Source organism: Geotrypetes seraphini, chromosome 13 (assembly GCF_902459505.1).
Source record: "Geotrypetes seraphini chromosome 13, aGeoSer1.1, whole genome shotgun sequence".
Taxonomy (NCBI): domain Eukaryota; kingdom Metazoa; phylum Chordata; class Amphibia; order Gymnophiona; family Dermophiidae; genus Geotrypetes; species Geotrypetes seraphini.
In genome coordinates this window covers 66,871,633-66,886,132 of record NC_047096.1, presented here as the reverse complement: position 1 = coordinate 66,886,132, position 14,500 = coordinate 66,871,633, and the positions used below count along the sequence as shown (strand labels likewise).

At 43.9% G+C, this 14,500-nt stretch overlaps 1 protein-coding gene across 3 annotated transcripts; it reads right to left on the bottom strand.

Moving 5' to 3' along the window:
- Positions 1-283: 283 nt before the first annotated feature.
- On the bottom strand, positions 284-13,549 carry LOC117347771 (death-associated protein 1-like). Of its 3 annotated transcripts, none has more exons than XM_033919127.1 (4): positions 13,377-13,549; positions 4,765-4,864; positions 956-998; positions 284-490 (listed from the first exon to the last, which is right to left on the bottom strand). In XM_033919127.1, exons 1-4 carry the CDS (start codon positions 13,405-13,407, stop codon positions 371-373), a joined length of 294 nt encoding a protein of 97 aa, XP_033775018.1. In that variant the 5' UTR covers positions 13,408-13,549; the 3' UTR covers positions 284-370. The 3 variants fall into 3 exon arrangements, with proteins under 3 accessions (XP_033775018.1, XP_033775019.1, XP_033775020.1); XM_033919128.1 differs by lacking the exon at positions 13,377-13,549 and adding an exon at positions 13,166-13,339; XM_033919129.1 differs by lacking the exon at positions 13,377-13,549 and adding an exon at positions 12,723-12,846.
- Positions 13,550-14,500: the final 951 nt, after the last annotated feature.

Below are 14,500 nucleotides of genomic sequence, written 5' to 3'. Positions count from 1 at the left end.
TCTGGATAAGAGAGAAAACTTAACTCTTAAGCAACAGAGAAGTGAAAATTTTCATGGGACCATACATCACTAAATTAGGGTCAATAAAAAGAATGATTCACCACTGTTGTTTTACAGCTCTAGAAGCAAATCCAGCCACTCTTACCTCCCATGCTTCCATGAAACTAACTGAATGGTTTCTTCAGACAATTACAAGTAGTCTGATAACAACAGAGAGCACATTTCAAGTCCCATTATGCATGACTAAAACACTTCCAGCATTCCATGTTTGGCTTACTTCCTGGTATATCCTATACATATATACTTGGGTTTTTGCTTTCTTTGTTTTTTTTTAGTCAAGCTTTGCTTAGGTGTATTGGGTCACACCGTGTCACTTGCGTGGCTGGTGTATATGTTGATTAATATGATGTGGAGGTGGAAGTTTCTCCACGCACGGCTGAGGCTTCTGATGGGCCACCTGGGCAGCAGCTGGAGGAAAGTCTTTGTCACCCTAGAAGTTAACAATGACAAATGAAAACCATCAGCTCATCAGTAAAGAATTCTCTCTCTTGTTTTTTTAGCCATATCATTTGCAAATTGAAAAAAGCTTTGAGGCCTATGGCTTTGTCTAGCTTCAACAAACCTAGTCAATTATATAGCCTGTGATCATACACAGTGAATCACCTTATTTCTGGACTATTAAAGAGGTGGTAATAGATTAACCCTTCACCTCCGACACCTTGAATCCATTCAACAATCATGTACAAATTAAAATCAATGCACAAATGCATTGAGCAGTTAAGAGTTTAATCAATACAGCATTCAGCCTCTGCTCAGGCCTGCCATGGCAGACGGACTGGCAAAGCTGGGGACAGATGTCAAAGGGACGGACACAGTTTGCACAAAGACTTTCATATACCTTGATCCCATGAGACCTAATGACATATTTAGGAGGCAAAGATATAATTTTTCTTACCCTGGTTATTGCTCCTGATATGATAAGGGTTTGTTTGGGTGGGCTGAAAAAAAGTAAGGAAACTGAGAATGAGCATTTTAAAAAAAAACGACTATGAAGACATGCTTCCTCCTGTAAACACTAGCAAGGAATCTACAGAGTACATAATTCTCGGCACAAATTTCTCATAAATCTTATCCATATAACAAAGGGTTTACTAGTAGCAGACAATGTGCACTGGTTGCTACTGTTCATAAAGAATATTTCTGCTCAGAAGACATTTAAAACTCACCTCAGCCTTTGAACCAGGAAGCCCAAGGTAAATTGCTGGCCTGGAGAGTGGTCTGCATGGGCAGAATTCACTCAGAGCTTCTACTGCTCTCTGCTTCTATTTTCCTAATCCATCCTGATTTAACTAGAGTTCCCTTTATTTCATATCTTCTTTGTAATATATTGTAAACTGCTTTGGTGTGCTAACCCAAAAGGTGGTATATCAAGTTCAAAACAACAAACAAACACATGTTAAAGAATGTGAAGGAGAGAATGACATGGTGACAGAATGTATCACCGTTCCCGTCTCCATGGATAACCGTGGAAAACCATCCCCATGTCATTCTTTAAGGAGAGAAGGAAGAATCAGAGTATGAATGGGCGTAACCACTGACCCTCAAGCATTGCATTGAAGAATGCTGGTGTAGAAGGACTGAGGTTGAGACACAAAAGAATGAGTCTCTGGTATCCAGAGCAGATATTGTGATGTCATAATGCCTCATTCCACCAATGCCTAAGAGCCAATCACATCAATGATGTCACAATGGCTTCATTATCCTACTAGTATTTTAGCCCGTTACATTAACGGGTGCTAGAAGTCTGGTCGGCTCTCGTAGTCCCTTGCCGCCGCCCCCTTTTCCCTTTCCACGGTCCTGACAAACCTGCCGACTCCAGCAGTGTCTGCAGCACTGTACACACGCTGCTTCAGGGCCTTCTACGGCCCCAAAGCAGCGTGTGTAGAGTGATGCAGACGCTGCTGGAGTCGGCAGGTTTGGAGTGGGGACTGCGGGAAGGGAAGGGAAGGGGGTAGGCAGCAAGGCGAAGAACTTACTTTTACCAGAGCAGGGAGTCCAGCGCTGGCAGCCAGTCCTGCCAGCGAGTGTAGTTAGGTGCTGTAAGGCTGGGGACCCGCGCATGCGCACTCCTGCCACCACGGACCTACATCTCACGGAACAGGGAAAATGGAACACGCAGGTAGGAGTGCGCATGCGCGGCTAGGATTTTATTATATAGGATACTTGGCTCACATAAGAATCACAGTATGAATGGGCTTAGTCACTGACCCTCAAGCCTTGCATTGAAGAATGCTGGTGTAGAAGGACTGAGGTTTGGGATTGTTTCCCGCGCTTATCCGCAGGGACAGAAATAGTGATGAATTTTGTCACCGTGTCATTCTCTAATGTGAAGCATAATGAAAATCAAGCTGTGCGCTTCTTCCTGATTCTGATCAACCACTACACTTCTCCCTCCATATTCGCTGTGATAAGGGATTAACAGACCCGCGAATACAGAAAAAACGCAAATAACTTTTTCATTTTATTCTCTGTTTTCTATTAAAAACCATCGCCAATAAGGTGAAACCACGAATATCATGGTAGGAGACCTGGCCTGTTCCTGAAGAAGAGGCAAAACACGGTGAAGAAAGTGCTGGGAATCAGCAATTTTCTCTGTAAACGCTTGGAATCAGTGATTTCTCTAAGCAAGCTGATGTAATTTTGGGGGGGAGGAACCAGCAAGCTAAAAACCGCAAATAATTGAAACCGCGATTGCTCTTAGACCTCTAAGTTTCCTGTCCCAAACCAGGCTATCTGATGAGTTAGGGGAGAAGGCATTGGGCATAAAGGGTTAATCCTCTACCCTCAAGTTTCTACAATACACTATCTGCAGTACCTCATTCAGATCCTCACACCTATGCCATCCGACTGCGGGCACACTCAGATTTCTGGATAAGAGAGAAATACAGAGGGAGAAGTGTACTGAAACCCTGCATCGCTATCCCATAATGGCAAAAATGGCTTTGCTTGGCTGGCTGGAAATGCAGGTTGTATAACAGCAAAAAGTCAGGATTAATCAATCATGTTATCAGATATATCATTTTACTCTAACAGTCTATTCTCTGCTTTTACAGCCTCACTGGTATTAGTAGATAGAAACTGGTTTGAGGGATCTAACCAAGACTCTGATTCTGCACCTTCTAATGCAAATACCCAGTTTCTGTGAGAACTGAAACTGATTTTCATTCTTGTTTTTGAGGTAATTGTATTATGTTCAAGCAGCTGTTGTTTAATCTCTTCCTGTACCTTGGCTCTCAATATCTGGCTCGGCCTGAGGAACCTTAAGTTGGAAATCAGTCGGTGAGCTTTGGCCTAACCCCTGGTAAACCTGTTAGTGACCAAAGTGACTGGAATAACCAGACTATCCAGCAAACGGAGTGGGCCCCGTCAGAGGGCCTAACCAGAAAGTTAGCTTAACCGAGGCTTCAGGACCTACCCAAAAGTAGCCAAAGGCCTGTGGGAAATACTGCATACAAATCTGATCCCAGGTGATGTCAGTGTAGGTAGAATGGATGTCTCCCACTCTTTGGGCTGGGTTTGTATGTTTTAGGACCAGTGCTCAAGAGCAACAACAGACACCAGACAGCTTGCCTCTAAAGGCTAGATTCACTAAGGACACTGATCGTATCCCGATCTCTTTGCGACCCCGACCCGATTCACTAATCTTATTCCCGGTCCGATCCAAGCCCAATCCGATCCGCGCATGCAAATGAGAGGGGAATAGCATGAAAATGTAGGAAGGCAGCAATTCACTAAAAAATTTCATGAACACCAACTGGGCTGGCCGATCAAAAAATAAGCAACTGCTGAGGACCAGTCGCTCAGGTCCTTTCCGACTGCCATGCTCTCTGCCCCGATTTGCTGCCCTGCTCTCTGCCCTGACTCTCCTCTTGCCACCCTGCTCTCTGCCCTGACTCACCGCCCTGCTCTCTGCCATGACTCTCCTCTTGCCGCCCTGCTCTCTGCCCCGACTCTCCTGCCCTTCCCCGCAGTGCGAGCCCGTGTTTTTAAACCACAGGTTAAAACCACAGGCTTGCGAAGTAAAAAAGTTTCCAGCTCTGTAAGCATGCGCAGATCATCTACAGGCAAAGAAGATGGTCGCTCTTCAGCGATCCCTGCTGTCAGTTGGGGGCGTGACTCCAATCGCCCTCATTTGCATGAGGACGCTTCGTGAATCAGCACCACCCCTCCCCCCCCGGCCCTGGCTGGATCGCTCACGGATTGGATCGGATCCATGTTCTTAGTGAATCTAGCCCTAAGCCTTCAAAAGAATTCATACCTCCTCAGTAATCAGGAGACATCAGATCAAAACAAATCAAATTATAGCACATGAAGAGAATTCAGGTACATAAACACAAAGCGAGAGCGAGAGATACACACTTCTATAACAATTTTCTGTTCTTAGTGTATACATTTATAAAAAGTCTATTTCTATATAAAATTCCTATTTCCAGACCTGTTTGTTGTATTATTGTGCTAAAAAACCCAATGCCTCTGAGAAGTGAACATAGAACCAAAGAAAAGAAACCAACAATAAAGATTAAATCTGAGATTGATAATGCCTGGAAAACGGGACGGGGGGGGGGGAACCAGCCTAGAGATAAAGAACAGTTTTCTGAGGAGTGGTGGGGGGGGGGAGCCAAAGAAGTCAAATCAGAAAGACACTAGTGCAAACAACTCTCCATACTACAGCAGAGGTCTGCCCCGTCCAGAAAACCCCCTCACCTGCTGCTTTCCCATTCTTTACTGTCCTTGTCTTTCTCCTGGTTCTGCTGATCACCGCTACAGTGATGTTTTCGGACAATGCGCATTCCTCCTGCTTTTACTGTAATAGAAGATACTTGGTCAGTGTGCAAACCAAAGCCTGACTCAGCTGCCTCCTTCTGGATGAAAGCAGCTACTCAAGTTGTTGAGCATTATTCAACACTTATTTTGCCCCAGGCATCATGTTGGTGGGGGAGCTAGCACCTCTCCGCCCCCTCCACCTCTTCCCTCGCACGCCACTCATTCCCTTCCCCCATACCTCCAGTTGTTCACCGCCACGAGCACATAGCTTCAACGTGTTCCTCGCGTCCATATCAGATCTCCCGCCGATGTCACTTCCGGGTGCCATGCATAGTGAGTGACATCAGAGGGAGAGCCGTCGAGGTCACGAGGAGCACATTGAAGATGTTATTTGAGGCGCTGAACAACTAGAGGTACGGGGAAGGAAAGGGAAGGGAAGAGGGGCGGAGACAAGGATTGGGGAGGGGTGCCTCCATCCTGGGCACCTCTCACCCTCGCTATGCCACTGCCCATATGTAATCCCTCAAAAACTTATTCCCACGTTTAAATTCCTTTTGTTACTAGTCAAGACACCTAGAATGATCCTTGAATGCCTAGAGGAAAATAAGGACATGACAGTGCCTCTGTATAAGTAGGTCTCATTTGGAGTACTACATACAATTCTGGAGACTGCCCTTTCCAACAGGATGGAATCAGTCCAGAGGGTAGCTATTCCATTATAAAGCATGTAGGGATGGATTTAAAGAGTACCTGATTACTATGCAATAAATTGTAAACTGCTTGGGGGGAATCTCTTCATGAAAAGGTGGTTAATAAATCTAAAATAATAAGTACTAATAAATACCTGAGTGAAAGGCTGGCTAAGGGAACTAATAGAAAAACCAAAATACCTTCAAGGTATAAAAACACAGGAAGCTCTGCAATGAGGAGTCCTAGCAAAAAAGAGGAAAGGGGGAAGACTCAGGAGTAATACAGTAAAACCTTGGTTTATGAGCATAATTCGTTCCAGAAGCATGCTTGTAATCCAAAGCACTCGTATATCAAAGCGAATTTCCCCATAGGAAATCATGGAAACTCAGACGATTCGTTCCACAACCCAAAAACTTTTAATACTAAATACTATACGTACGTGTATTGCAAGACCTCGCACATTTAGAACAGTCACTACACTCCTGCAGCGTCAAACAGAGAAGAACCATCGGCTCAGATGTGATATGTGTATACTGTATGTACTTGTATTGCAAGACCTCGCTTGTTTAGAACAGTCACTACACTCCTGCAGCATCAGAGAGAGAAGAACCATTGGCTCAATAGTGATGATATGATGTGTGTATACTGTATGTACTTGTATTGCAAGACCTTGCTTGTATATCAAGTTAAAATTTAATAAAATGTTTTGCTTGTCTTGCAAAATACTTGCAAACCAAGTTACTTGCAATCCAAGGTTTTACTGCATGGAAACATTTTTTTACAGAAAGGCTGGTAGTTGTGTGCAAAAACCTCCTGGTGGAGATGAAGATGGTATCTTAATTCATGAAAGCAAGGGACAAGTGCAGAGGATTTCTGAGGAAGAGGATGGGATTATAGAGCCAAGCAGCTGGTGTGGATGGACAGATGGGATAACAGCAGACCTGGCTAAGCAACAACATCAACAGAGCTAGGTTGACCTAAGGCGCATTTCGGCAAGAAATTAAGACAGCACTATCCAATAGATTTATCTCCTAATCAGTTACCATTTCTAAAACGATTAACACCATGCTGATAACTTGATAAATATGTGTATTGTACTAATTGTATTGTATTTTACTAATTGTATTCTGTAATTCGCTGACTGTCCAGCTCTCTTCACTGTAAACCGCCTAGAAGTCGTAAGATTGTGGCAGTATAGAAAAAATAAAGCTATTATTATTATTATAAGCCTTATGGTCTTTTTCTACAGTCATTTGCTAGGTTTCTGGATTTCATTTTGATGATGTAATGTTCAAGAAGGAGCAGGCTCTACAAGGCTGATATAAAAAATAGATGAGCACCGAAATTTAGGCTCTTATTTTCAGGTGCACTTAGAAGCCTAATGGATCAATATTTAAATTCAGCAGTTGGCATTTCTTTTAACCACAATCATGGCATTTAAACATATTACACAGGTATTCAGCACAGTTCAGAGTATTCCATCAACCATTGCCATTAGCTGGATAACTACCCATATATCTTAGGACAGCTTTTATACCATTCTTAGACATCCAGGCAGGTATCTGAAGAGCAAAACAAAACAAACAGTGGAGTCTGATGTTACTGATGTCGGCTTTATTAATATCAGAAGAAAGGTGTTCTCAATCTTAAAATGTGTGAAATACATCCACAACTTGAATGAATGAAGAGGACCCAATACGGTCCGTGTTTCAACCACTAAATCTCAGAAGAGAACAATCGGAACCCCTGAGGAAGACCTTTTTGGTCGAAACACAGTGTTGGGTCCTCTTCATTGATTCAAGTTGTGGATGTACTTCACTGATTTTAAGATTGTGAACACCTTTCTTCTTAACAACTATGCACTTCCATCAGCATTGATTCCTCTCCCATTCAATTAGACAGCAAAGTCAAACTTCTCGGTGTTATCTTCAAGAAAGATCTTACTTTCAATCAGAAAATTAGTGTTGTAACACAGAAATGCATTCACAAACTAAGGCTCATCCGAACTCAGAAGGAAATCCGTTGTTCAACTTCTACAAAATACTGCTGTTAAACTTATTTACAATGCAAAAAAATATGATCATGTCACTCCGCTCCTTCGCAAGGCACATTTGTTACCCGCCTCACCTACAAATTATTGCTTCTTGCCTTCAAAACAATAAACTCCCATCAACCAGCTTTCATTGATAAACTTCTCATCCCGTATGCATCTTGTAGGGCCCGCTGATCTAGCAACCAAAACCTGCTCACTATTCCTCCGATACGAGAGCTCTTCTATTACACTACCCGCAAATCCATTTTCTCTGTTACTGGATTAAAATTAGAATTGGAATGGGCTTCTTTATTATAATGTAAATATATGGGGGTCTCCTCCTAAATCTAGTTAATATACCTTCAGTGCGAGATACTATTTGAGTATTTCTCTTTAATAAAAGACCAAACGTTCCTGTGGTTTGTGGTTCTCCACTGACGTAATGACGTCAGTGGCGACGTCGCTTTACCAGAGGTTTATTTAAATGGGTCTTAAAAGTGCGGCGGCCATATTAGTACACACTGTGGTCTAGTGGAGTAGCGCTGAGCTCATCTAAGGTAAATTAGATGGATCCTGGGCGACAGAATGTAGATGATTCTAGGAGGTCAGGGAAATGTTTGGTGGGTCTTTAGTTTAAGATAAATGGAAGAAGGAAATATGGTAAATGGGTTTCTTATTTCTTTGTAGGGATGAACGACCTTGAGAAAACGTGTAAAACATGTTGGCTAAGTTATCTCATTAAGGAAGACCACATTTCAGATAAGTTATATTATTAACCAAAGCTAAACTATTTATATATACATATTAAATTGAATTACTATGAAATTATTATGATCCAGTGAGGATTTAAAGCCTAGGACTATGAATTATATGAGTCCGAGGTGGTGTTTCTGAGGATCAATAAAACTGCTACATGAAATTATCTGTATGAGAGCCACAGGTGAATCAAAAAGTGATTGTTCCACCCATTAAGGTATATGGTGGCTTATGCATATATGGTGGCCATATATAGTACCTAAATAACATGGGAATTTTCTTCCATATTACATAAAGGTATCAACAAACAACTGTGTCTTTAATAACTTCTTAAAGTTAACATAATCTGCAAATAGTCTCAAATGTCTGGGTAGATTATTCCACAGATGCACACCAGCAATACAAATATACAAAACATCATGAGGGAGAGGGCTGAGAACCAGTAAAAAGGGAACACTTGTTTACCCTTTCAAATACATGTAGTGCAGTGGTCTCAAACTCGAACATAAGAATTGCCGCTGCTGGGTCAAACCACGCAGCGGCCCCCAGGTCAAAGACCAGTGCTCTAAATGAGTCCAGCCTCACCTGCGTACGTTTCAGTTTAGCAGGAACTTGTCCAACTTATCTTGAATCCCTGGAAGGTGTTTTCCCCTATAACAGACTCCGGAAGAGCATTCCATTACCACTCTCTGGGTGAAGAACTTCCTTAAGTTTGTATGGAATCTATCCCCTTTCAACTTTAGAGAGTGCCCTCTCATTCTCCCTACCTTGGAGAGGGTGAACAATCTGTCTGCTAAGTCTATTCCCTTCAGTATCTTGAATGTTTTGATCATGTCCCCTCTCAATCTCCTCTGTTTGAGGGAGAAGAGGCCCAGTTTCTCTAATCTTTCACTGTACGGCAACTCCTCCAGCCCCTTAACTATTTTAGTTGCTCTTCTCTGGACCCTTTGGAGTAGTACCGTGTCATTCTTCATGTATGGCAACCAGTGCTGGATGCAGTACTCCAGGTGAGGGCGAACCATGGCCCAGTACAGCGGCATGATAACCTTCTCCGATCTGTTCGTGATCCCCTTCATAATCATTCCTAGCATTCTGTTCGCCCTTTTCACCACTGCCATGCATTGCGTGGATGGCTTCATCGACTTGTCGATCAGATCTCCCAAGTCTCTTTCCTGGGAGGTCTCTCCAAGTACTGCCCCGAACATCCTGTATTCGTGCATGAGATTTTTGTTACCGACATGCATTACTTTACACTTATTCACGTTGAACCTCATTTGCCACGTCCTGCCCATTTCTCGAACTTGATTATGTCACGTTGTAGATCTTCGCAATCCCCCTGTGTCTTCACTACTCTGAATAACTTCGTATCGTCCACAAATTTAATCACCTCACTTGTTGTACCAATGTCCAGATCGTTTATAAAGACGTTGAAGAGCACGGGTCCAAGCACTGAGCCCTGCGGCACCCCACTGGTGACGCTCTTCCTGTCCGAGTATTGTCCATTTACCCCACTCTCTATTTCCTATGCTCTAGCCAAATTTTAATCCACGTGAGTATTTCACCCTCGATTCCATGGCTTGCAATTTTCCGAAGTAGTTGTTCATGTGGAACCTTGTTGAACGCCTTCTGAAAATCCAGATATACAATGTCGACCGGGTTGCCCTTGTCTATCTGCCTGTTTACTCCCTCAAAGAAGTGCAGTAAGTTCGGCAAACAAGATCTGCCTTTGCTGAAACTGTGCTGGCTGGTCCTCATCAGACCGTGTCCCTCAAGGTGATCAATGATGCGGTCCTTTATCAGTGCCTCTATCATCTTTCCCGGTACTGAGGTCAGACTCACCAGTCTATAGTTTTCTGGATCTCCCCTCGAACCTTTTTTGAAGATCTGCATAACATTCATCACCTTCCAGTCTTCCGGAATCTTTCCCAATTTGATCGACAGATTGGCTATTAGTTAAAGCAGTTCAGCTATAGTCCCTCTCAGTTCCTTGATGACCCTCGGATAGATGCTATCCGATCCTAGAGATTTATTGCTCTTAAGCCTATCGATCTGCCTGCATACCTCTTCTAGACTGACCGTCAACCCTGTCAGTTTCCCATCTTCGTTTCCAGCATATAGCCTGATGGGTTCCGGTATGCTGTGTATATCCTCTTCAGTAAATACAGATGCAAAAAATGTGTTCAGTTTGTCAGCGATTGCTTTGACCACCTTTAGCACTTCCTTTATTCCATGGTCATCCAACGGTCCCACCTCTTCTTTCGTGGGTCGTTTCCCCTTAATATATTGAAAGAACGGCTTGAAGTATTTTGCCTCCTTGGCTATTTTTTCCTCGTAGTCTTTTGGCCCCTTTTACCGCCTTATGGCCCCTGCATTGATGTTGTTTGTGCTTATTCCAGTTTTCGTCCGTTATTGACCTTTTCTATTTCTTAAACGAAGTTTTCTTGCCTCTGATCGCTTCCTTCACCTTTACAGTGAGCCACGCCGGTTCCTTGTTCTTTTTCCTCTTGGATCCTTTGTTGATACAAGGTGTATATACAGATTTTGTGCCTCGATGACTGTGTCCTTAAAAGGGACCAAGCTTGCTCTAGCGTTTTTACAGTGCTTATCCTCTTCTTAATCTTCTTCCCCACCATGAGACTTATCCCTTCATAATTCCCTTTTCGGAAGTTCAGTACCTTGGCTGTCGTTCTGGACCGATGTTTCGCCCCTGCATCCAGGTCGAAGTGGATCATGTTGTGATCGCTGTTTCCCAGCGTCCCTTCTACTTCTATACCTTGTGCCTGTCCTCGCAGTCCAGGACCACATTTTGGATTTGTAGGTACTTGGAGGGCCTCAGAAAAAATAGTTAATGTCTTATTAAAGAAATGACAATTTTACATGAGGTAAAACTCTTTACAGTTTATAAACCTTTCCTTTTGGCTAAGTCTTAATTGTAATATTGTAATTTATAGCTAAACAGACATATGATCAAGGAACTGTTTTATTTTACTTTTGTGATTATGATAAACATACCAAGGTCCTCAAAATAGTACCTGGCAGGCCGCATGTGGCCCCCGGACCGCGAGTTTGAGATCACTGGTCTAGAGCAAAGGTCGGCACTCGGCAACCTGCAGCTTGCGAACCACATGCAGCTCTTTGACCACATGGCTGCAGCTCTTCTCTTGTGCGGATCCCATGATGTGTACCTGTCTCCTGGTGGTTTCCTCCTTCCTTTCAGGTATTTCTTCACAGAGCTGCAGGCAGCAGTTCAAACACGCTGCCCGCGGCTGACCCGGAAGGCTTCCCTCCGACCGGTTAGCTATTCGGGGGCTGACATCAGAGGGAAGCCTTCCTGGTCAGTCATGTGTAGCGTATTGGAACCACTGCCCGCAGCTTTGTAAGAAATATATGGGACTTCCTGAAAGGAAGGAGGAGACTACCCAGACAGGTACACACCATGGGAGGGGGGCACAAACTTGGGACACAAAATGAAGGGAGGGGGCAAGAACTTGGGACATAGGATAGAAGGACAGAGGAAGGGAAGGAAAGAAATGCTGAGGTGGTGAGGAAATAGAAAGGGAGAACTGATGGACATGGGTGCCTGAAAGAGAGGGAGAGATGGTGCACATGGGGAAAATAAGAGAGTGAATTATTGGACACGGTGGTGGGAGAGGAGTGAGGTAGAGATGCATGAGGAAGAGAGAGATGAAAGGGAGAAATGTTGGATGTGGTGATGGTGGAGAGGGAACAGTGTCAGACAGATGGAAATGGACGCAAGAGGGAGGAATGTTGGACATGGTGGTGGAGGGAATAGAGGGAGAGAGGCAGCATGGTGTTTGAGAGAAGTGATAGGAGAAATGTTGAGCATGGGGCTGGTGGGCAGGGACAAAAGGTGCTGCACAGGGTCCAAGGAATAAGAGAAGGAGCAATGTTGGATGTGAAACAACTCTGTGTGGAAATAGTGTCAAAAGTCTCATTAAATTGTTTTTATTTTCTGTAAGTACTTGAAGTTTTGTTTTTGTGCTAAATGCATACATATCCATATTGCACTAAATTGTATCGCAAACTCCATTCTCTACCCATTACGGCTCTTTGTAAAATTTGGATCATTTAGGATAAAATGGCTCTTTGCTTTAAAAATGTTGCAGACTCTGGCCTACAGTGAACAACTGGAACAATTATTTTGGAAATACAGAGCTGGAGAGTCTGGTACAAGTTTGTTTTTGTTTTTTGAAAATCCAGTTCAACCAAACTGAGCTGCTGTAGAATAAAAGCAAAAATGTGTTGAGGGGAAAATAAAGGACAAGCAGACAAGGGGAAGGAGAGGCAACTCCTCTCATCAAGACAGGAGTCAGAACCTAATAAGGTGATTGAGAAGTTCCAAGGTCCTCCCCCCACCCACCACCACCACCAAAACAACATCTTTCATGGCGATACTAACCTAAGAAAGTATTAATACTACATTAAACAAACACATAGATAGAACTGAGGTGGGTTGATGTAAGTGTCTGTCTGTCAGCTCCCTCAAGGTAGGGAGAACGAGAGGACACTCTCTAAAGTAGAAAGGGGATAGATTCCATACAAACGTAAGGAAATTCTTCTTCGCCCAGAGTGGTAGAAAACTGGAACGCTCTTCCGGAGTCTGTCATAGGGGAAAACACCCTCCAGGGTTTCAAGACAAAGTTGGACAAGTTCCTGCTAAACTGGAACGTATGCAGGTGAGGATGGACTCATTTAGAGCACTGGTCTTTGACATGGAGGCCGCCGCATGAGCGGACTGCTGGGCACAATGGACCACTGGTCTGACCCTGCAGTGGCAATTCTTATGTTCTCCATTTGATAACTTTTCTGCATCCATTCTCAAGTCTCCTAACATAACCTCACCTCATTCGAGGTCTGTCAGACACAGATCCAGATCTGGCTTTGACCCGGCAGAATAACAAGAAGCTCTTGTTTTACATTCCTCTAATGGATTTCCTAAATAAATAATTCAGAACTACAAGTCCATGCATGCACCGGGGCAAAACAAGGCCTGGATCAGCCTCTGTCTCACAGCCGGAGTAAGGTGACACTGCAGGGTCGCTGGAATCCCCACCTGCAGGCGGGTGCCCTGCGCGTGTCTCCATCGATTCCCGAAACAACAGCAGCGGCGGTGCTAGATCGCGGTTCCAAGACTTCAGCCTCAGATAAAGGAAACGGCTAGACGCGATTGCGATCTGCTCGTACCGGAAACAAAACAAGGCCCACGTGACCGGAAACGCCTCTGCGCAGAGAGCGATTCACGAACTCTGGCCCGCCCCTTTGTTTTGTGCGTTGCGAGTTCTGTTTGGAACGGTTCGGGTGCTGAAGGTTTATGATAGTCTATAGTAGAACCGGTGCAGCAAATATTCATCCCCGTAAAATACTTGTCAAATACTCCTCTGCATAAAATACTCTTCCCAGTGCTTAAAAGTATATGTCACCGTCCTACTAGTAAATAAATATCAACTCTGTAAATACTCTTCTAAGCAAATGCTCCCCCCCAAAAAAAAAAAAAAATTATATATATGTATTCCTTCCACTACCAAGCAAATAGTCACCTCAGCAAATACTCATCCTAGTACTAAGCAAATAACCTCCACCCCAACAAATAAATATTCACCCTACTACGGTACTATTATTTCTATAGCGCTACCAGAGGCACGCAGTGCTGTACATCAAACACAAGAGATGGTCCCTGCTCAAAAGAATTGTAGAGAGGGTAAGGGCTACAGAGGGAATGTCAAATTGGTAGGGTTAAGATAGGGTACCAGACATCGGGGAAAAACCTGGACATGTCTCTTTTTTGAGGACTGTCCAGGTGCTCGGACAGTTTTCGAAAAATGGGGGAGTCTGTCCGAGTTTAGCTGGCTCTCCTGACTCCCCCACCTGTTTCTTCAGCCCCCCTCCATGCTGTTTCTCTAGTCCCCTACCCTCCTCCTCTGATGCTGCTTCCTCTCACAATCTCTCTATCTCCTGACTAGGGTTACCAGATGTCCAGATTTTCCTGGACATGTCTTCCTTTATGAGGATATGTACAGGGGTCCGGATGGCTTTTCAAAACCTATGTCCAGGAGTTCGGATGGCTTTTCAAAACCTGGCACTTTGGGTTTTGAAAAGCTTCCTCAAAAAAGGATCAAGAGGAGAACCGGGCAACTACAGACCTGTGCGTCTTACATCTGTCCCTTGAAAGATGGTTGA